Source organism: Leptonychotes weddellii, chromosome 4 (genome assembly GCF_054177405.1).
Source record: "Leptonychotes weddellii isolate Sample4059 chromosome 4, ASM5417740v2, whole genome shotgun sequence".
NCBI lineage: Eukaryota > Metazoa > Chordata > Mammalia > Carnivora > Phocidae > Leptonychotes > Leptonychotes weddellii.
In genome coordinates this window covers 115,098,762-115,122,299 of record NC_138372.1, presented here as the reverse complement: position 1 = coordinate 115,122,299, position 23,538 = coordinate 115,098,762, and the positions used below count along the sequence as shown (strand labels likewise).

Below are 23,538 nucleotides of genomic sequence, written 5' to 3'. Positions count from 1 at the left end.
AGCAGCTCACCTGTGCTCCACGGGGGTTTTGCTGGTTTGTACCACCTCCTCCCTGCTCCCTTTTCCTCTGTGCTCTCCTTGGGCTTCATTCACACTGATATGCTCTAATTTTATGATCCCAGCACATCAGTTCTTTTTCTGGGAATACCATTAAATTAATCAAACACTCGTATTCCCCTTTTCAGGGAGAGATTATTTTTAAAATCCTTATACAGGAATACAGACAAAACAAGTCTAGTCCTGAGTTAACAACTATTAAAGCTGGGTAGGGCTACATGGGGATTCTTTATACTCTCTATTGGTTGAATATATATTTAAATTTGTCCACATTTAAAGCTCCCTTACTTTGAGACGCTTTTCAGGATAGAAGTGTAACATGACCAGTTCATCTCTGCCTTCTCCAAAGCCACACCATTTCTATATGTACTGCAAGTAGCTAATCCAGGGTATAGCTGCCTGACTTACTACTGCTTTGTGTCTGTGGTTTTTGTGTCCTCTGTGTCTGTCATCATTGATGTTGTCTGCTATGATCAGAAAACAGCACCAAATAGAGTTCATATACTGTGGCTTGAAAGTTCTTTTTATGTTGATTTCTTTTTCAAGTGGAGTGTTTTTCTAGTTAAACTGATTATAAGGATTAGGATGAAGATCCATAAAACCTTTGGCTTAGAACTGTGTTAAGATAAGATCCTTAGGGGCGCCTGGGTGGCTCAGTTGGTTAAGCGACTGCCTTCGGCTCAGGTCATGATCCTGGAGTCCCGGGATCGAGTCCCGCATCGGGCTCCCTGCTCAGCAGGGAGTCTGCTTCTCCCTCTGACCCTAACCCCTCTCATGTGCTCTCTCTCATTCTCTCTCTCTCAAAATAAATAAATAAAATCTTTAAAAAAAAAAAAAAAGATAAGATCCTTAGGCTCACAATTTCCAGAAGCCCTTCCATATGCAGTAAGCACCTGGTGCGAACCACAGATGTCCTAGAGCTGCACTGCCCAAAACAGAAGCCACTAGCCACATTTAAAGTAATTACAGTTAAAAACAAAAGGTACTTTCTTAGTCACACTTAGCCCTATTGCAAGTACTCATTTAGCCACATGTGGCCATACTGTCTGCCATTTTGGATAGCAGAGATAGAGAGCATTTCCATCATTGCAGAAAGTTCTGTTGGGCAGTGTTGCTGAGAACATCATAGTTTCTTAATGTCTTAGTACCGTGGCTCAAATATTTAAAGCTTTCTTCATGCACATATTTGTATACCCATAGACATAATACCTCTGGGCTTCATTATTAATCTGTCTTAGTCATTGACCATGTAAATAAAGAAGGACATTTCAAAGATTGTTCATTTTAGTTTTCAAAGTTCTTTCCTTATCAATTCCTGCCAGATGGCATTTCTCCAGAAATGCAATCTAATTTTTATGGAACAATTTGCATAACTTAGAACTTAACTGAAACTATTTTTAACACCTACATATGACAGTCAAAAGTAACTGTTTCAAGTAATTAACATAATTTGAAAGTAACAGCTGCATATGTGTTAAACAGTTTCTTAAAATTTACTCTATGAAAATTATTTTTGGAAGAACTCTTTACTGGAAGAAACTAGTACAGTGATTGTTTTGAACTGATCCTACAGAGAAATGAAGAAAGAAAGGAACACTACTACTGTTAGTAGCGGTTCAAGAGGTGTGTTAGTCACAAATAACTGTTTCTTTTAAGGAGAATATTTTAAACACATACAATATGTATGCCTCAATATAAACATTATTCCATTTTGCCCATAAGAACATTCACATGTCATTTCTTAGCCAACTTGAATATGTGGGCTTTCGGAAGTCTCAATGAAATATTTAGCCAAATATTTTATTTCTCATATTCAGTTTATTTAGTTTATTTATACATGCATATGATTGTATATCCTGTGAAGTATTTTAAATTGGAAATAATGTGTTTTCCCCTTCCCCCTTCATGGAAGTTATATTCACACTTTCCATATGCAATTTTGTTGTTCATATCTATCATTCATCACTAGAGCCACTTTTTGAATCCTCTCGGTTTTTCCAGAGTACATCATCTTCCACTGATTCCTCTGCTAGGCCCCCTATAAGCACTTAGAAATTGATTGAGGTTTTTAAGGCTGTATATCTTACCCAAACATGTATTTCTTATTCAAAATAATCGATATTGATCCCTATTACATAAGAGTTTTGAAAAGATTTAAATATGAGATGGCTCCATCTGTGGTTTAGGGGAAAATCTTTGCCTTATATTTGGGCATATTTATGATATTAAGTTTGAAATCAATTTTTTTTACAAGTACAGTGTAGTTAAGAAAAGCATTTTCTTGGGGCGCCTGGGTGGCTCAGTTGGTTGAGCGACTGCCTTCGGCTCAGGTCATGATCCTGGAGTCCCTGGATCGAGTCCCGCATCGGGCTCCCTGCTCGGCAGGGAGTCTGCTTCTCCCTCTGACCCTCCTCCCTCTCATACTCTCTGTCTCTCATTCTCTCTCTCTCTCAAATAAATAAATAAAATCTTAAAAAAAAAAAAAAAAAAAAAGCATTTTCTTATAAGAACAGAAATTTATTAAAGTATATGGCTGATCTTTTTAATAAAAAGATGTTGGAATAACAACTGAAAATGTCACTTGAAGTTATTTATAATTTTAGAACTTATTTTGATTTAATGTACCATATTTACTAGCTTTTCCATGAAAAAGGAGACAATTAGAATTTTAAGTCATCATGCCATGATTTCATTCTTATATTAATTATTTAAACATTAGCATTAAGAATAAGAGACTTTGATAAAGTTATTTTTTTTTAAGATTTTCTTTATCTGAGAAAGAGAGTACACAAGCAGGGGGAGGGAGAGGGACAAGCAGACTCTGCACTAAGCATGGAGCCTGATGCGGGGCTTGATCTCACAAACCTGAGGTCATGACCTGAGCTGAAACCAAGAGTCTGACGCATAACTAACTCAGCCACCCAGGCGCGCCTAGAACTTTGATAAAGCTTTTCTAATAACTCATTTTCATTATGTCTTTTTTCCACTCAAGTATAAAAGAATTTTTTTAGTCTTTATTTTTTATTTATTTATTTTTGAGAGAGCGCGTGGTGGGGAGGGACAGAAGGGGAGGGAGAGGGACAAGCAGAATGCAGAGCCCTATGTGGGGTCAATCTCCTGATGCTGAGATTATGCCTGAGCCAAAACCAAGAGTCAGACGCTTAACTGACTCAACCACCCAGACGCCCTAAGCAAGAGCTTTTAAAATAGTTCCTACAGCTTTCCAAAGGAAAGAGTATCAATCTTTTTCTAAATAACATTCCCTTCAGCTATATACAAATTGACCAGTGTCTCTAAAGCAATGTTTGTACACTCAAAGCCTAACCAGAGAAAAAGTGAAAATAAATGAGTGACAGACAGGAGTATAATATAATACTTCAGGGAGTGATGGAGCTTGTTGTGAACTGGAAAACACATGCTCTATATTAAAGGCATTCCCAAATCCTTTTAAGATTACAAAAGTGATGGGGATGATATAGCATGATTTTTAAAATGAGAAATTTATCTAGATTTCATTTAGAAAATGGCTGTAATGGCACCCCTGTTCTAAGCCAGACTCCTGACATTCTCCAGTCCTCGTGGGGTGACAGCCCCACAGGCAGGATGCTTATATGTCTGAGACCAACGACAACCTTGCCCAGCACCATGGTCTCTGGGGTTACACATTTCCGGGGGGTGTGGGGAATGAGGACCGGAGGCGGCTGGGTGAAACTTGGCCATCTGAGCTCACATCTGGCCACATCATAGATCCCAGTTAGGGAGTCAGCATGCCATCCAAGAGCAATGATCACTCTTCTCAAATCTAGTGTCTAGATGAATAAAAAAGTGGCTGAGAGAAAGCTCTTCTGGCTTCTCAAGACATTTTCACACATCATCCTACAATTTTATTATGTAAATAAATGTTTTCTAACAGGAGCCAGAAATGAGGTTTTGCTTATTTGTTTGTTTAAAGATTAACAAACTTCGGGTCACCTAGGGGGCTCAGTGGGTTAAGCGTCCAGCTCTTGGTTTCAGATCAGGTCATGATCTAAGGGTCCTGGGATCAAGCCCCATGTCAGGCTCCGTGCTCAGTGCAGAGTCTGCTTGAGATTCTCTCCTTCTCCCTCTTTCCCCTCCCCCGACTTGAGTGCTCTCTCTCTTTCTCTCTCTCTCTCTCTCTCGCACGCTCTCAAATAAATAAAATCTTTTAAAAAGCTATTGCTAGGCATTTGATGGTTATGAAGATGGAAGCCTGTGATAGATGGTATTTTATTCTTCATTATTGGCTCAGTTGGTTGACTACCAAAAAAGGGCAAGGCTAAAATGCAAAGTTGAACCTGAATTTAGGAAAGAAGCTTCAGGGGCACCTGGGTGGCTCAGTTGGTTAACCAGCTGCCTTTGGCTCAGGTCGTGATCCCAGCCCCACATCAGGCTCCTTGCTCAGCCTGTTCCCCCTGCTTGTGCGCGCTCTCTCTCTCTCTCTGTGTCAAATAAATAAAATCTTAAAAAAGAAAGAAAAAAGCTTCAACCTCACCTTACCTAATTAGGTTGAGATTTAAGGACAAAAGATAAGAGAAATAGAATGGCTTTCGGAAAAGTAGTTTGTAATTTATAAGTGTTTTTAGATTTGTCAGAAAGGAAAAAAATAGGCAGCTTAGGTTCTCTGTTAAATGATGTATTTTTAAAATTTGTGTTTCTTCTTTAAAATTAAATCTTTTTTTTTTTAAGATTTATTTATTTATTTATTTGAGAGAGAGAATGAGATAGAGAGCATGAGACGGGGGAGGGTCAGAGGGAGAAGCAGACTCCCTGCTGAGCAGGGAGCCTGATGTGGGACTCGATCCTGGGACTCCAGGATCACGACCTGAGCCGAAGGCAGTCACTTAACCAACTGAGCAACCCAGGCACCCCAAATTAAATCTTTTTTAACCCCCCCAAAAATAGTTTTTTTAAATAGTTTTTCCAGCAGTTATTCCAGCAATTAGTTACATTGACTTACACAGTTTTAATAAAGAGTTTAGTGTTCAATCAGCAATTAAAAAACCACAAAGCTTTTGTTGTAAGTATCAAGAGTCCCCCTGCTCTCTTTTCTCCTCAGAAATTTGGAGATTTGTTATCTAATCTAAATATGTTAGATTAACATATCTGAAGAATATGGTACTATTTCCCATACCAAGTCACATGCCACTTGTTTTAATTTAAAATATTTTATTTAAAATTATGGTTAAGTGTTTTGTTGTGTACTATCCACAATCATGTTGTGTGGTGCCAGTAATATAAAACCACACTTTGGGAAACATTTATATCATGTATATACAGTGACACCTCTATTCATAGCATGTGAAATTGCATTTATAACACTGCAGGTGAGCTGTTCTAAAATGATTGTAAGACCAGAAAAAGGTTCCCTTGTGGTTGAACTTCAGCATATTAGTCTTGATACTGTTCTCCCTCTTTTTTTTTTAAGATTTTTATTTGAGGGAGGGAGAGAACATGAGCTAGGAGAGGGGGAGGGGCAAAGGGAGAGGGAAAAACAGACTCCCCACCGAGCAGGGAGCCCAACACGGGACTCGATCCCAGGACCACGAGATCATGACCTGAGCCGAAGGCGGACGCTTAACCGACTGAGCCACCCAGAGCGCCCCCCCCTCTCTCCTTTTGTAAGAAATATTTCATTGGAAGTTTAAAAATTAAGACAGCTTATTTTCAGAGATCGTTCTCTCTCCAATTGGAAGAACCACTGTCAACTTGGTATCATGTCTTGGGTTTTTTCCCTGAGAGTCCCAAAACATAGTAGCATATATAGTACTATTCGACTGTCTTATGTTCTGCCTTTCTAACACTTGATTTTTGTACCATTCTTTTTTTTTTTTATTCTTATGTTAATCCCCATACATTACATCATTAGTTTTAGATAAAGTGTTCCATGATTCATTGTTTGTGCATAACACCCAGTGCTCCATGCAGAATGTGCCCTCAATACCCACCACCAGGCTAACCCATCCTCCCACCCCCCTTCCCTCTAGAACCCTGTTAGTTTTTCAGAGTCCATCGTCTCTCATGGTTCGTCTACCCCATTTTTGTACCATTCTTACTAGAGAAGAGTTTTCAGTTTCAAAACTACAAGTGTAAAATCTCTACTCTTTCTCCAAAGATTTGGAGAAGTAACTACTGAAATGTAGAAAGAGACGTAGAGGGCCAATAGAGACCTGAACTCAACTGTACTAGATGCCAGAGATGGTTTAATGAGCTTCCAGGGGAATACAGTTCAGTCCACTTAATATCAACCCTCCATTTAAAAAATTGCAATTAGCAGCTGTCGTACATGAATAGTACTAACCAGGTTTACTATAGCCTGATACTATATATATATATATCAGGCTACTATAACTATGTTCCATATATACATGGAACAGAGCAAAAACCAGAGTAGAAATGAGATGTATATGCATTTCATAAATTAACAAGTGTTTATTGAGTTTAACACGGTCAGTTTTTTTTTTTTAAGATTTTATTTATTTATTTGACAGAGAGAGAGACACAGTGAGAGAGGGAACACAAGCAGGGGGAGTGGGAGAGGGAGAAGCAGGCTTCCCGCGGAGCAGGGAGCCTGATGCGGAGCTCGATCCCAGGACCCTGGGATCATGACCTGAGCCGAAGGCAGACGCTTAATGACTGAGCCACCCAGGCACCCCTAACACTGTCAGTTTTTACAAACATCTGTGACTGCAACTCAAGATGAAAAGCTAGATTTTACATCATAATTTAGTGGGTATGTGTGTGTGAAATCTGTAATAAAATTTTCATGAAACACTACAATATGCTGTACACAGAAATGTTTCGGCGTGTTTTAATCTATAATGCATCTCTCTATTTACAGGAAGATATTCCTCGTCAGCTTGTCTACATTGGTCTTTACCTCTTTCACATTGCTGGAGCTTATCTTTTAAAGTAAGTTGGGGTTTTGCTTGGATGTGTAAATGGGACTGGGTAGATAGTGGGTCGATCTGTCTTAATTGATAATTTTTACATTTTAAATTTGTCTTTTTAACAGCTTGAATCATCTAGGACTTGTTCTTCTGGTGCTACATTATTTTGTTGAATTTCTTTTCCACATTTCCCGCCTGTTTTATTTTAGTGACGAAAAGTATCAGAAAGGGTAAGTTGTTTAGCCCTTCTCTTTCTTGTGTAATTGAAGTCAACCTCTGTGTTGCCAAGGACTGTGCGATTGCCAAGGTCCATGCTGGGGGCAATTATATCACTCTGTCAGCTGTTAGTAGTAGCTTTAAATAAAATGAAACAATTTTACAATTCAGGTTGATATTTTATTCTCTAAAATGGAGTCTCCTCTTTGTCCTCGCTAGAGAGATGTTACATTGGAACTTGTAATTTTGAAGGTTTTTGGGGTTTATTTTTCTGTTACAACTGCCCTTTTGTTTAATGCATGTTTTTCTTTTGGAGGAAGAGTAATAGGTAGTGATAATAGGAATAGGAAAGAAGAAAACGAAATAATAGATTATATAGCCTAAAAGATATTAAAATATTTCGATGGGAAAATGGGACTGAAAACAGAATTGGAGCAGTATGACTTGTTACAAAAAAAGAAAGTAAAACTAGGCCTATTAAGTGGGAATTGGGTGTCCTGTTAACAGGACAGCTTTTGTTTTGTCCAGCATTTTTTAAAATTATTCTATGTACCAGTAGTTTTGAGGATCATTAATTATAGTTATATTAAAAAAAAGATCAGCTAAACAAAAAGTCAATTATTTCTTTACTGAACTTCCTAGAATCTTAAATCTGCTATGTTATATATTTCCAAGAGTGTGATATATAGCATATCCCAAACCTTTTACTTCAGAATCTTTTTTTGCAGAACAAAAAGAAATGTTGTTTTAATATGCATTTACTTAGTAGGAATCTGATGCCTATTAGAATCTATTCATATCTTTGTAATTTTATGAATTTGACTTAAGACATTTTTCTTACAGGTTTTCTCTGTGGGCAGTTCTATTTGTTTTGGGAAGACTTCTGACTTTAATTCTTTCAGTACTCACTGTTGGCTTTGGCCTTGCAAGAGCAGAGAATCAGAAACTGGATTTCAGTGCTGGGAACTTCAATGTGTTAGCTGTAAGGTACAGCCAATTTAACATTTTTCTCACTTTGTACTGCTATATAGTATGTATTATCCGTTTATGATGTAGATCATCTTAAAAAAATAAAGAGACAAATACGGGGGGGAATACATTCATTTGATTTCAAACCTGCTGCAGTTGCGTATGTCTGAATTGAAATTCTAAGGGTTTTCTTTGAATTTAGAGATTACTATTAATGGGATAATTGTTTATTAACATCATCTTGTCACCAGTGGGAATTCAGCACCAAGATTATAATCCTGTCAGTGCAAGATAGAACACTGCATTCAATGGCATTGCTTTGATATACTCTGATTTTTGTTTATTAACCTTAATATCCTCAGAATTGCTGTCCTGGCATCCATTTGCATTACCCAAGCATTCATGATGTGGAAGTTCATTAATTTTCAGCTTCGGAGGTGGAGGGAACATTCAACTTTTCAGGCACCTGCTGTGAAGAAGAAACCAACAGTGACTAAAGGCAGGTCTTCTAGAAAAGGAACAGGTTTGTATTCAGTAAGCAGTGGAAAAGCTGAAGCAGAAAACATTCAAAAAAAAATGTAGTGGGGTCTTATTCTAAACTTAATTAAAATTTAAAAAATATTTTTTTTATTTGAGAGAGAACGAAAGAGCACTGTGCACATGAGCAGGGGAAGGAGCAGAGGGGGAAGGAGAGGGACAAGCAGACTCTGGGCTGAGCACAGAGCCCAACACGAGGTTCGATCTCATGACCCTGAGATCATGACCCGAGCCAAAACCAAGAGTCAGACACTCCACTGACTGAGCCACCCAGGTGCCCCTAAAATTCTATAAGGAAAATTTTAATTCTGTTTTTAGCAAAATCAGAGGCAAAGTAAAACTTAACCCATTCAACAGTTTGTTGATTCCCTGGGTCAGTTATTCCCCAAAAGCTGTCCACTAAATTTCTCTCTCCCAAGTTTTCCCCTAGACCAGTGTATATGGGCCGTTTTAGTTGTGAATAATTAACCCAGCAAGCGGTAGTTTGTGCTTTCAAGCATCTTACTCATATTTAAAAAACAAAACCTCTTTACAGCCCCTCCCCATCTTAGTTCCAAGTAGAACAGCATTTTCTATAACTTTTGATTGCTTGATCCTTCATCTTTGAGCCTGCATCTACCCTCTTTTCTTCTTCTGGCTTTTGACTGAAAATGCATTAACATTGCAGTACTTCTTTCAACTAGTATTTGGTGTTATAATAGGAATTGTAACATAGGAGTTCATTTTTAAAAATATATCAACTCTGGTTTGCTCCTTAAAAGTCTTCATATTTGATAGTTTATGTCCTCCAGCCCTGTCCTATTCAAGCTTGTCTCAGCAACTCTTGGGCCTTTGCATTTCATATAAGTTTTAGTACATCTTGGTCAATTTCCACCCCCCCCAAAAAAAAAAACTCTTGCTGGGATATTAGATTGGAATTACATTGAATCTATAGATCATTTTAGGGAGGAATGAGCATTTCAGCCCATGAATATGGTATATACTTCCATTTACCTAGATTATCTTTAACTTCTTTCAATGATACTTATTTAATAACCATTGTGTTGGGATCTAAATCACATACCATAAGGTTCACCCTTTAAAGTATATGGCTCAGGGGCGCCTGGGTGGCTCAGTCGTTGGGTGTCTGCCTTCGGCTCGGGTCGTGATCCCAGAGTCCTGGGATCGAATCCCCACATCGGGCTCCCTGCTTGGCAGGAAGCCTGCTTCTCCCTCTCCCACTCCCCCTGCTTGTGTTCCTCCTCTCTCTGTCTCTCTCTGTCAAATGAATAAATAAAATCTTAAAAAAATAAAGTATATGGCTCAGTGGTTTTTAAGTATATTCACAAAGTGTGTGAGCCACTAATTCGAGAACCTTTTTATCTTCCCAAAAAGAAACCCAATGCCCACTAGCAGTCATTTCCTATCCTTTCCTTCCCCCTGCCTCTGGCAGCCACTTACCTATTTTCTGTCTCTGTGGATTGGCCTTTTCTGGACATTTCATATAAATGGAATCATATAAATTGTGATCTTTTGCAACTGGTTTCTTTCACTTAGCTTATACTTAAGGTTCATACATGTTGTAGCAAATACCAATACTTGATTCCTTTTTATGGCCAAGTACTATTCCATTGTGTGGATATACCAGATTATGTTTATCCACTTACTAATTGCATTTGGGTTGTTTCCACTCTTTTGCTGCTGTAAACATTTATGTACAAGTTTTTTTTTGAACACCTGTTTTTGCTCTCTTGGGTATATACCTAGGAATGGAATGGCTAGGTCAAACGGTGATTGTATATTTAACATTTGCGGGAGGAACCGCTAAAAGTGGCTGCACCATTTTACATTCATTGTTTTTACATATGATATCCAGTTGTCCCCTGCAGCATTTGTTGAAAAGACTAACCTTTCTCTATTGTGTTGTCCTGATACCCTTGTTGAAAATCAGTTGATCAAGTGCTTCCAGGGCAGAATAAGTAATTTGTTTTCGGTGGGGAGAGGAAATCAGTTGATCAAAAAGTAGGAATTTATTTTTGGGCTCTCAATTCTGTTTTTGCCTATTCTTTTTTTTTTTTTAATTTTATTTTATTGTTATGTTAGTCACCATACATTACATCATTAGTTTTTGATGTAGTGGTCCATGATTCATTGTTTGCGTATAACACCCAGTGCTCCATTCAATACGTGCCCTCTTTAATACCCATCACCACGCTAACCCATCCCCCCCTCCCCTCTCGAACCCTCAGTTTGTTTCTCAGAGTCCAGTCTCTCATGGTTCATTATGCCTGTTCTTATGCCGGTACCACACTGTCTTGATTACTGTTGCTTTCTAGTTTGTTTTGAAATCAGGAAATGTGAGTCCTCCATTTTGTTCTTTTTCATTCTTTGGTTATTCTGGGTCCTTTGAAATTCCATATGAATTTTAGGATCAGCTTGTCAGTTTCTGCAAAAGCCAGCTGGGCTTTTGATATGGATTATTTTGAATCTGTCGATTCCCTTGAAAAATAGGAACATGGATGTCCTTCCATTTATTTGGGTCTTCTTTCATATCTTTTAGTTAAATTTTGTAGTTATCCGTGTTTAAGTCTTGCACTTCTTTTTATTCCTAAGTATTTTATTCTTTTTGATGATATTGTAAATAGAATTGTCTTCTTAATTTCTTTTTTGGATTGTTTATTGCCAGTATATAGAAATATAATTGATTTTTCCATATTGATCTTTTATCCTGCAACATCACTGAACTTTTTAGGGTTATTATTTAGTAGTGGGGTTTTTGTGTGAATTCCTTTGCATTTTCAGTATGCAGGACCATGTCATCTGCAGATGGAAATAGTTTTACTTCTTCCTGTCTAATCTGGATGATTTTTATTTCATTTTCTTGCCAAATTGCCCTGCCTAGAACCTCCAAAACAATGTTGAGCAGAAGTGGTGGGAGCAGACATCCTCATCTTGTTCCTGATATTATGAGGAAAGCATCTAGTCCTTTACCATTAAGTATGATGTTACTTGTGGGTTTTTCTAAATGCCTTTATCAGCTTAAGGAAGTTCCCTTCTATTTCTGGTTTATTAGTATCTTTATCATGAAAGGATGTTAGATTTTGTCACTTGCTTTTTCAGTATCTGCTGAAATCATCAAATGGTTTCTGTCCTTCATTTTATTGATATCATGTATTACTTTTTTTTTTTAAAGATTTTGTAATTATTTATTTGACAGAGAGAGAGAACACAGGCAGGAGGGAGGGGCAGAAGGGAGAGGGAGAAGCAGACTCCCCGCTGAGCAGGGAGCCTGATGCGGGAGCGGGACTCGATCCCAGGACCCTGAGATCATGACCTGAGCTGAAGGCAGACACTTAACCCACTGAGCCACCCAGGTGCCCAATATCATATATTACTATGAATTGATTTTTGAATGTTAAGGCAACAATGCATTCCTGGGATAAATCTCATTTGGTCATGTTATATAATCCTCTTTAGATGTTGTTTGATTTGATTTGTTAGTATTTTATTGAGCATTTTTATGTCTGTATTCATAAAGGATATTGATGTGTATTTTTTGGTAATATATATTATTTTCAAATGTAAAACCAATCTTGCATTTCTGACATAAATTCAAGTTGATGATAATTCATCACTTTTAGTAGATTGGTGTTTTCAGTATTTTTTTAGAATTTTTGCACCTGTGTTCATATAAAAGATTGGCCTCTAATTAGCCTGGTTTTGTTTTTGTAATGTTCTTATCAGATCTTGGTGTCAGGGTTGTGGTGGCTTTATAAATAAAAGTATTGGGTAGTTTTATCTTTTGTGTGATGTCAGCATTATTTCTTACTTAAATGTTTGGAAGAATTTACCAGTGAGGCCACCTAACCTAGAATCTTCTCTAGGGGAGGATATTTTACCTATAGATTTACATTCTTTAATAGATAATAGGATTATTCAGATTTTTATTCCTTATTGTGTCTCCTTTGGAAAGTTGTGTTTGTCAAGGAATTTTTTCATTTCATCTAACTTTGCAAGTGCATTGGTAAAATTATAATATCCTCTTACTCATTTGTGTAGAATAGTGGTATTTTTTATTTCCTATGTTAGTAATTTATGCCCTTCTCTCTTTTTTTTTTCCCCATTTGCCAAGAACTAACATTTGTGGGCTTTTTTGTTGATTTTCCTAATCATATCATTGATTTGTGTTCCTATTTCCCTTTCTTTGGGCTTGATTTGCTGTTTTGTTATTTGTGGTTTACCTTCTTCAGATGGATCTTTACATCATTGATTTTCTGCCCATCTCGTGAATTACTTACAATTAAAGACAAACTTCCCTTTCAGCAATGCTTTAATTGAATTTCATAGATTTTGATATGTCTTTTTCATTATCATTCACTTCAGGATATTATAATTCCAATCTGATTTCTTTGACCCATGGATCAATCATTTATTAATGCATCATTTAATTTACAACTACTTGGGCATTTTCTAGTTTTCTTTTTGTTACTGATTTTAGCTTAATTCCTTTATGGTTAAAGAACATATTCTGAATGATTTCAGTTCTTTGGAATTTGTTAGACTTTCATTATGGCTCAACATGTGTTCAGTTTTGGTAAATGTTCCATTTAGACTTCAAAAGAATGTGTTTTCTGAATTTCTTGGGTTTTATGTTGTATATCAGGTCAGATTTGTTGTATTGTTCAATCTGTATCTTTACTGATTTGGTAAGAGTTCTGTTTGTTCAGTCAGTTATTGCAGGAGATACCACTTTTCCTTGTAGCTTACCAGTTTTTGCTTTCAATATTTTGAAGATGTATTATAGGTATATCAAAATTCAGGGTTGTTATAAATTCCTGTTGAATTTATCCTTTCCTTTTATTGAATATCCATCTTCATCTCTAGTAAATGTCTGAATTTACTACTATAGCTACACCAGCTTTCTTTTGGTAAAATGTTATGGTGTATCTTTTTCTATATTTTTCTACTTTAAACCTTTCTTTATCCTTAAATATAAATTGCATCTCTTGTCAGCAGCATATAATTGGATTTAATTGTCTGATAATTATTGTCTCTGTTTTTGGAATTATACTGATGTGCCTGGGTATGATTTTCTTTGTATTTATCCTATTCTCTGTCATATAGAGCTTCCTGAATCTTGGCTTGGCTTCTTTTATCATTTTTGGAAAATTCTTGACCATAATTTCTTCAAATACTCTTCTACCCCATTCTCTTTCTCCTGTCTTTCTGGGACTCCAATATATGTTTTAAACCCTTTTTACCCATGCTTTTCTGCATTTTTCATCCCTTTTTTTTCTGAGTTTCAATCTAAGTATTTTTTCTGTTTCATTGATTTCTTCTGTTGTGCCTAATCTGCTATTAAATTCATTTATTAAGTCTATATTTTCAGTTACTGTGTTTTCCAGTTATAGAATTAAAGATTTTAGTTCTCATGAAATTCTCCATTTTTTCATTTATTTTTATTACTCATTGTTCTTTTAATGTCCCTGTCTGATAACTCCAGATGTGGATCAGCTGAGGATCTTTTCTTTTTTCTTTTTCTTTTCTTTTCCTTTCTTTTCTTTTCAATAGTAAACACCTTTATTACATGAGTTGAAGATAGGAGGGAAGATGATTTATTTGCTTTCTGGACCTTGATTTTCCTCAAATAGAACCCCAGTTCCTTGCCCTCTAGCACATAGCCCTCTGCTCAGCCACACTGACCTCGTCTTCAAGCAATGCACCCAAGAGACCTGCTCTGGTAGAACTGCTCCTCCAAAAGACTGCTCATTGTTGCTTGCTTTTTCCTTTCATTATATTTCTTCTGAATTTTCTTTGATTCTTTTTTGTTTAAAATCTCTTCCTCCTCAGGAGTCAACTTAACCCCCTTCTTGCAGCCCAGAAGTAGTACATAGTGGGAATCATACCATTGTCAGGATGGTGTGCTGTCAATGAGCACAGTACAGTTCCTCACCAGGGCCTTTGTGGACTACTAATTCATTGTTGGATCCTTTACAGACAGTATCAGTAATGCCTCTTCGACGCTTCCAACACTCACAGCACCAGGAGAAGTTCCCACACCCAGTCTCAAGGCAGGGTACTTCTTACTGCCTCCCTAGATTGGGACTGTGTGTATGGGGCAGAGCATCCCAGCTCATACTTCTGCTTCTTGTGGAAGGGCTTTCTCTTGCCCCTGGTCTTGCAGGGCTTGTGCCAGTTATCCCAACAGATGCCCATCACTTGGTGCTGGCTGAAAAGAACGAAGCTCTGTTCCTGATACATTTTTTTCTCTTTATTTTTAGTCATTTGGTCTTGCTTTCCGGGATGCCTGGCAATTTTTTAATTGAATACTGGACGTTTTATGGTAAAAATGTGTGTAGGTTCTAGCCGAGTTTATAGAGGCTCTGGATTGAATATGGGTAGATCATTCTATCCTGTCAAAACTGATCTATTCCCAGTTTGCCCTCATTCCTAGAACATCAACCATTTGTACAGTCTGTCTTCTCTGACAGACCCTGGGTTCAGATTTTTTTCTTGCTGTCATTATGAGACTAAGCAGTTCTCTGTTTAGCTTTGTACTTGCATAGGAGTTGCTTGCTGCTTGATTTCTCTGAGTCTTCCTTTGTGTGTGCACATTCAGTAATTGTCACATACCTTATGGGAGAAATACACAGAGCAGCCTTCGGGTTTTTTTTTTTTTCCTTCAAACAGGCATTTTTGTATTCCAACTTTCATGGATATTTTTGGAGGGAGGGTTAGTCTAACAATAATTACAGATCAATCAATCGATTGATAGATATCTCCATCATAACTTGAAGAAGGCAGCCATAGTACACTCCTAAACATAAGAGTTATCCTGAACACTGACTTTGTCTTTTAAAGAAACATAACCCCAAGAACTTTGTTTACAGACAAATGTGAAAAGGTTCTTTATTGCTACCAAAAGTACTGCTCTTAAAACTACTATTTTAAAATTCTTCTCATTGTTTTTTAGAGTTTTCTGTCTTCTCTCTGTCACTTTTTTCTGCTTTCAATAGTAATTGCTTTATTTTTTACTGAGATGCAATTGACAGTTACTTTTTTAAAAATGTGCTACTTTTGGGCGCCTGGGTGGCTCACTTGGTTAGGCGACTGCCTTCGGCTCAGGTCATGATCCTGGAGTCCCGGGATCGAGTCCCGCATCGGGCTCCCTGCTCGGCGGGGAGTCTGCTTCTCCCTCTCCCGCTCCCCCCTCTTGTGCTCTCTCACTCTCTCTCTCTCAAATAAATAAATAAAATCTTTAAAAAAAAAAAAAATGTGCTACTTTTAGGGGCACCTGGGTGGCTCAGTTGGTTAAGCATCTGACTCACGGTTTCGGCTCAGGTCATGATCTCTCAGTTGTGGGATCAAGGCCCATGTCAGGCTCGGTGCTCAGGGCAGAGTCTGCCTCAGATTCTCTCTCCCTCTCCCTCACACACTCACTCACTCTCAAATAAATAAAATCTTTAAAAAATTTGCTACTTTTAGTTCATTGTGTTTAACATGTTACCAGGTTTTATGATTGGTTAAATACTAGTAAAGGTCTATTTCCTGCTAAATAAGTTTTACCTAAGGGCATGCAGATATTTATTGGGTTTTTAAATTTTCTTTTCTGAAGGTACTTTTATGTATAAATGTGATACTATTTGCATTTCTTTATAAAAGAGAGTAATACTGATTCTTTTCTCTTTTCAGAAAATGGTGTAAATGGAACAGTAACTTCAAATGGAGCAGACTCTCCCCGTAATAGAAAAGAGAAATCTTCATAATGAATTATAATCTAATTGATTAATGTCCCCAAAGAAATCTGCTTTTTACTATATCTTTCAGCACTAGAGATTTTTTCTGTCCTTAAAAATACAGTTTGTGCTCTTTGATTCTTGCTATTGTACTGTTTCATGCATTTTTTTAAAGGGCATTTGAGGGAAGGATGATTACTATGAGTGAGAAAAATATTTTAGCTTAGACTAAGCTACCTGCCTTCAAAATAGTTTAGGGACCACCACCATATTTTATTTTGTTTTTTATCTTTGAACGTTTTTCTAATGATTTGGAAAGATAACTATTTACAAAAATTCTACATATCAGTGGTAAAATTTCTTGCTCTCACCAATTTTTTATATTAGCAAGATGGCCTGTTCCAGCAAGGTCATATTTTTTAAGTTATCTTTCAGGGTAAAATGGAAATACTATAAAGTTGGAAGTCCAACTTTAATATGTTTTCAGTGTTCTCTAATTTTTAGGAATTTTTGTAGTCTTTACACCTGGGAAAAAAGATTTGTAAATTCACTAAAATAATTGTGTGCTTTATTTTATAGGTAATGGTTGTTAATATGACATCCCATTTAAAAAAAAGAAAACATACTCTTGGTTACAATGTGTGGAGATTTATTGCCATATATATTGAATCAAAATATATGAACGTAGAAGTACCTGTGAAGTAAAATCTTTCTTGTGCATTTTCAACACTTGTAAACTGGAAATTAGAAAATTAAATATTCACTATAAAGAAGCAAATCTGACTATAGCCCTTTTTGATATGTTTATTAATAATGATTCTTAATGGGGCTTGTTATAAGGTCGATATGCACAGCATCTTAGAAAAATATTGTTTAACCTGCAAACCCTTTTTAAAAATAATGCCTACTTGATTTATATCTATAAAAAGAATGTCGGGTAATTATATTTGGAAAACATTTACTGCACTAATCTTAAAGAAATTGAAAATTCAGTTGGATAAATAGTCTTACAAAAGACAGTGCTTTATGTTATAACTCTAGCTTTGGTCCCATCTTTAATTGAGAAGCATTTATCTGTATAAAACATATTTTTGGATAAATATATATATATATTTGTATCTCTACAGAAAGGCTCTAAAAAACATTTGAGTAAAACATTTGGTTCCCTTTTCTATAATTATCCTTAAAACTTCTTACAGCTGTATTGGGTTTTTTGTTGTCTTCACAGTACCTATACTGCTCCTTTTGGCGTTCACATCTTGTTCTCCATTTCTCACTTTTGTCACCAGCTCATGTTTGTGCCATTTTTAGTATAAAAGTTGCAGGCTTGTTAGGTCTGCAGTTTAATAAGTTGCCATGCTGCTAGAAAGTTGTGCTTTTCTATTTCCAGCTGTTTACTTCCTGGAAAAAGTAGTAGCTCTCTGTAGCATCATGGAGTTTCAGTGGAACCAAATTTTTGCCATTAAAAACTGGCATTATATTGAACTGTACATTGAGAAGTCAATCAAAATAAAATTTTTACTTTCACAAGCTGTATCCTGGGCGTTTTCTTTATTGTTAGCAAGTTTTTATGCTATCTTAAGACATAATCTCATTAAAATGTACCATGTTTAAAGAGTATACTCTTTTTTTTTTTTTTTAAAGATTTTATTTATTTGAGAGAGAGAGAATGAGAGACAGAGAGCATGAGAAGGAGGAAGGTCAGAGGGAGAAGCAGACTCCCCGCCGAGCAGGGAGCCCGATGTGGGACTCGATCCCGGGACTCCAGGATCATGACCTGAGCCGAAGGCAGTCGCTTAACCAACTGAGCCACCCAGGCGCCCTAAAGAGTATACTCTTGATAGACATTTAGAATAGCCTTTCCCAAAAAAGTGTTCTGCAAAAAAAGAGGATTAGTTTCATATAATTTCTGAGAGCTACTGAGGGGGGCGGGAAATGGTTAATAACCAAATTCAGAGACTACTGAGTTTCTTTACTACAGGACTGCTCAACCCTTTATATGCAAATATGCTTCCTGATCCACCAAGAATGTTTGCAATGGGGAGATAACATGCAGTGTTTCCCATCTCTTTGGGCTGTGGAAACTTCTTTCTATGGAATTACTTAACAGCATTGTGTTCTACACCATACCATACCACAAGTTTGGGAAAAGGAAAGAAAAAAGCACTTTGTGCGTAGCTAAAACTTTATAGGCACACATATATACACAAGTATGATTGTAAATTATATAAGCTCTAGATCCCCTCACCCCAAATGCCCTCAGGAAAGCCTCCAGATCTTGCAGTGTGTCACCGTCACCCGGCCTCAGGTCAGCTTTGAAGCCTGATGGCAGCATGTAGGACCATGAGCCAGGACAACTGTCAGATTCATTGAGTAAACTTGAACTAGTTGCTTTGCCATTTTGGGAGTCAGTGTTTGCCTCTGTAAAATGCCTTTTTGCTTGCATTTTAGAATATGGTTGTGGGTGGTCCAGGTGGACTATTCTGGAACAAAACCCTAAGTGCATTCTTCTAAAATTCAGTAATTCTACACAGTCAAAATCAGAACTAATCCTGAAGCAAAGCTTGTGTAGATGAAGAAATGGGAGAGATTTTTTGTTGCACATTTTGTTAGCAGTAGCCATTGACATCTTGTGTCTACAAGATGTTTCCAAATGTTTTCACTGAAAACTAGTTCTACTGCCTGCCTACATATGGACAACAATAAAAATTGTTTTTAAGAAGTGATAGTTACATTGATCACCTGTTTGCATTTTTTTCTCATAATTTTATTCGAAGCATTGCTATTTGGTTTTTCTTAACTCTCTTAAGCACCAAATTTTAATATCTAAGTCAATTTTTTGGGAAACAAACACCATCCAGAACTTCCCTCCAGAACAAAACAATGATGTTCATGCCTCCAAATGACCAAATTTGAAGTCTGCCAAAACAAAAACAGCCCACACACAAAAAAAGTAACAAAAATCACATTCTAGGGGTTCCTTGCATTTACCAGCCTTTGCTTGTGCTGTCTAATCATCCTTCAGCTGACTTTTTAAAAAAGTAACACCCTACCTCATCAAAATATACTTAGCCATTTGCTTTTTTTAAATTAAAAATAATTTTAAAAAGAAAACTTGAATTCACAACTGCCTGACTCGTTTCAGTGTCATGTGCAGCATATGTAGGTTAGGAGGGCTATGTGCAGCACACATGATTAGGGGACACTGGTCTTCAAGGTTCAGCTTTCTTGCAAACTGTAAAATACAATTCCAAGTGTGACAGAAGAGACGACCTCTGAGAATCCCACAGGACAATACAGGCGCCCAAGCTGTTCATGGAGTGACAGGGCTTCTGTCAAATTGACACAGTTGCCCTGTGTCATGTATTTTCCATCCTGTTTCAGTACTTCCATTGAGAGGTCAAGAATCAGTCTGAGAAACTTCCATGTGGAATCTTCTGGAGATGTAGAGATTGGAACTGCTATCAAATCATTTATCACATCATCAAACTCTCTCTTCAGCCCTAGAATACAGTCTTCTGTTAGGACCTGAGAGCAGTCTCCTTTAAGATTGTCTCAGTCGTCGCCACATGTTTTTCGCATGTATTTCTTACATCCATCGACTACCATTTGGTCAATCTCTACCACAGTGACCATTTTTGGTTTCAGTTTGACACTTTCACATAATATGCCCCCATCTCCGCCCCCTGGAATCAGTGCGTCTTTGCCTCTATAGTCTTTTCCACTGCCACGATAGCCTGGGTATACCCACATCACTCTCCGCCAGATTAACATCCCCGCCAAGATGAGAATATTCCCAAATTGCTTCGAGTGTAGAATTTTAATCTCTGATGAGGTGAATCTTCATCATACACCACTTCATCTATGTCATACTCAACCAGGCAACCATTATCAGTGGGCCAGTATCTGTCCATGGCACCTCCGCAAACAATGGGCGGGAATCGCTTCCCCCACCCAGTACTGTCCTCAGTTCTTTCATTCTTCTACTTTGTTCAAAAGACGGTCAACTTCTTGGCCTTGTAAATCACCATCATAACTCTGAAGGCCCAACACCACCAATCCATGTGGGTAAATGCTCAAATTGGCAAAGCTGCCATTTTTGTTTATGTAGGTCGCTAAATAACCATGGTCTTGCCAGCTGTGTAGACTCTGTCATCTAAAAGGAGACCTTTTAGAATGGTCTCACCATAAGCTTTGATGCTGAGCATGAAGTTGAGCATGCTGTGTCATGCTGTTGCAAGAGTGAGGCGAGGCCCTGCCATGCCTGGGGGAGGTGGCCGCGGGAGACTCGGAGGCTGCAGGACAGGCTGCAGCCAGTGGGGAGTGTCCACCTATTTACATTTTTAAAGGAGTAGCTTCAAAATTAATCCTGGGGGGGAAATTCTAGGGTAATGCTTAAACAGATGGTTCTCTCCAAAGATCACCCTTGTTGTGATAGGTGATTCAGTTAAGAGTCATCTACTATAAAAATTTCAACACAAGACAGGTTTGGGAATTTCAAAGCAGACATTAACAAGCATTAGTTGGGAAAATGAAAGACTAGTAACCCAGGTCATGAAAAGAGTGAATGGGGTTGGACTAAGTCTCTAGGCGCTTTAGAAACCCTGGGTATAGGGGCGCCTGGGTGGCTCAGATGGTTAAGCATCTACCTTCGTCTCAGGTCATGATCCCCAGGGTCCTGGGATCGACCCCCACATCAGGCTCCTGGCTCAGCGGAGAGCCTGCTTCTCCCTCTCCCTCTGCCTCTCCCCCTGCTTATGCTCTCTCTACGTATCTCTGTGTCTCAAATGAATAAATAAAATCTTAAAAAAAAAAAGAAAGAAAGAAAGAAACCCAGGGTATATAGCTCAATCAATTAGGATGAAATGAGGCAAGAAGACAAGTTCCTAATAATAGTGCTTTGTTAATCTGGTCACTGAGCACTTTTTTAAAGCTATTAGCCATCTACAGAAACACCGCACCTCTGTGGGTTCGCTCTATCTTGTGAAGACAGCGAAGAGCCTCATACTTAAAAGACAGACTAGCCCTAGGTTTAAGCATGATTTGCTTTACAAAAAGCTCTACTAGGTATCTACATGCCACACATTAACCAGCTTTATTCAATACCATTAGGGAAAAGGCTAAGCCAATTTGTCTAACCTAACTATTTTTAGTGAAAATACTGTGTTTGCTTAAGGCTGAAATCAAACATTTGGGTGTCCTGAAAACAAGCAAATCAGAAAAAAAAAATTAAGAGGTTTAGATCCATCACATAGTCTAAATCATGACTATGAGTAACTTTGAGGGTGAGCCAAAGAAAAAAAATATATTCTCTTTTGAAGATTCAAACTTCAACCAATTCAAGTGATAACCTTGTTGATTTCTGTTAACATTAATAGGCACATAATGATAAGACTAGCAGACGAGAGTCCAAATCTTGACTCCTCCCCTGATAATTCTGTGTGATCTAATGCCTGTGCCTCAGTTTCCTGAGATATGTAATAGCACCTACCCTACAAGGTAATTCTGCAAACTAAGATGGTACACATAAATTGTGCATAGCTCCATGCCTGATGTTCACTAAATGTTAGTTATCAGCTCATAAGATTGTGACAAACACAGTAAAGGAATGGCTAATAGTATTATGTAATTTTAGTTGTTACTACTTCTCCATATATGATCCATTCATTATACAAGGTTTTGAGCACTCATGCTCTCTAATGCAAGTACAGTGTTTCATGGTTGGTACCTTGAGTAGGCGGGCCAATAAAGTTACATGAAATCTTCAAGCCAACATAACAGCCATTTGACCACTGCAAGACTGCAAGTATACTTATCCAGCGCAAACGTTCATAAATCAAACATCCAAGTCTGTACTGAATCATTTACACTTAGGTGATCCAATAATTATAAAAAGCAATAAAGAGCATGTATAGTTTCTAAAGAATTATTTTTTAAAATCAGATACCTAGGTTTTATGAAACCATAGTTTCATTTAGGTGGCGTATACAACTTCTAGAGAATTTTTCGTTGCTTGGAATTCTTTACCTTCTTTTTTTTTTTTTTTTTTAAGATTTATTTATTTACTTGACAGAGACACAGCGAGAGAGGGAACACAAGCAGGGGGAGTGGGAGAGGAAGAAGCAGGCTTCCTGCCGATCAGGGAGCCCAATGTGGGGCTCGATCCCAGGACCCTGGGATCATGACCTGAGCTGAAGGCAGACTTAACGACTGAGCCACCCAGGTGCCCCATGGAATTCCTTACCTTCTAATGGGAAGAATCAAACTCCATCAGATGAATGAGAATATTTACCTGGGTTAAGAAAAGAGTGTATTACAAGCAATGTTTATCAATAAACTTGAACTAATCTTATAAAATGTCCTACGAATTACAATTCTGCAAGTGGACCGGAAGGGCTGGCTCTCACAGTGTGTGTGGGATATACACTAAGTGTGGATAATGCATGAAATGGACTAAAATCTGAAGACTAAGTTCCTTACTCTGTTGTCTACTTGCTGATTGACTTCTGAACTAATCCTTTTTTCCTTCATCAAATATGAGAAACTATAATAAAGACTTTTTATGAGAATGATTAGAGATTAGTTTTTTAAGTGCAGTTTTACCAAACTGATTTATGTTAGTAGTGACCTCCTGACCAATTAGAGTGGTCCTTTTCTCTTTCTTGCCGATTTCATTCACAACAAACAAACAAAACAATAAGATACAGGTCATTTGTTACTTAGATCAGAAAGGGAAAATGTCTATACTATATATACTAAGTACATGAAGAATGAAAAATTAAGTGTGGTTTTTAAAATGTGAATTCCAGGGGCGCCTGGGTGGCTCAGTCGGTTAAGCGTCTGCCTTCGGCTCAGGTCATGATCCCAGGGTCCTGGGATCGAGCCCCGCATCGGGCTCCCTGCTCAGCGGGAAGCCTGCTTCTCCCTCTCCCACTCCCCCTTGCTTGTGTTCCCTCTCTCGCTGTGTCTCTCTCTGTCAAATAAATAAATAAAATCATTTAAAAAAAAAAATGTGAATTCCAGGGGCGCCTGGGTGGCTCAGTCATTAAGCGTCTGCCTTCGGCTCAGGTCATGATCCCAGGGTCCTGGGATCGAGCCCCGCATCGGGCTCCCTGCTCCGCAGGAAGCCTGCTTCT

At 37.8% G+C, this 23,538-nt stretch overlaps 1 protein-coding gene and 2 pseudogenes across 2 annotated transcripts in view; 1 reads left to right on the top strand and 2 right to left on the bottom strand.

Annotated features, from left to right (window-relative positions):
* The window catches only part of TRAM1 (translocation associated membrane protein 1), a 32,231-nt gene extending 14,299 nt beyond the window's left edge, over positions 1 to 17,932 (top strand). For both annotated transcript variants that reach the window (XM_081816105.1, XM_081816106.1), the window contains exons 7-11: positions 6,917 to 6,987; positions 7,091 to 7,195; positions 8,025 to 8,168; positions 8,513 to 8,673; positions 16,359 to 17,932. In XM_081816105.1, the coding sequence (XP_081672231.1) occupies positions 6,917 to 6,987; positions 7,091 to 7,195; positions 8,025 to 8,168; positions 8,513 to 8,673; positions 16,359 to 16,432 (555 nt within the window). In that variant the 3' untranslated portion in view covers positions 16,433 to 17,932. The remainder of the gene's footprint in view (positions 1 to 6,916; positions 6,988 to 7,090; positions 7,196 to 8,024; positions 8,169 to 8,512; positions 8,674 to 16,358) is intronic.
* Positions 13,398 to 14,882, bottom strand: LOC145721025 (small ribosomal subunit protein eS8 pseudogene; annotated as a pseudogene).
* A 1,689-nt stretch (positions 17,933 to 19,621) lies between the features above and the next one.
* LOC102736865 (spermine synthase pseudogene) lies at positions 19,622 to 20,664 on the bottom strand (annotated as a pseudogene).
* Between the last annotated feature and the right edge of the window lie 2,874 nt (positions 20,665 to 23,538).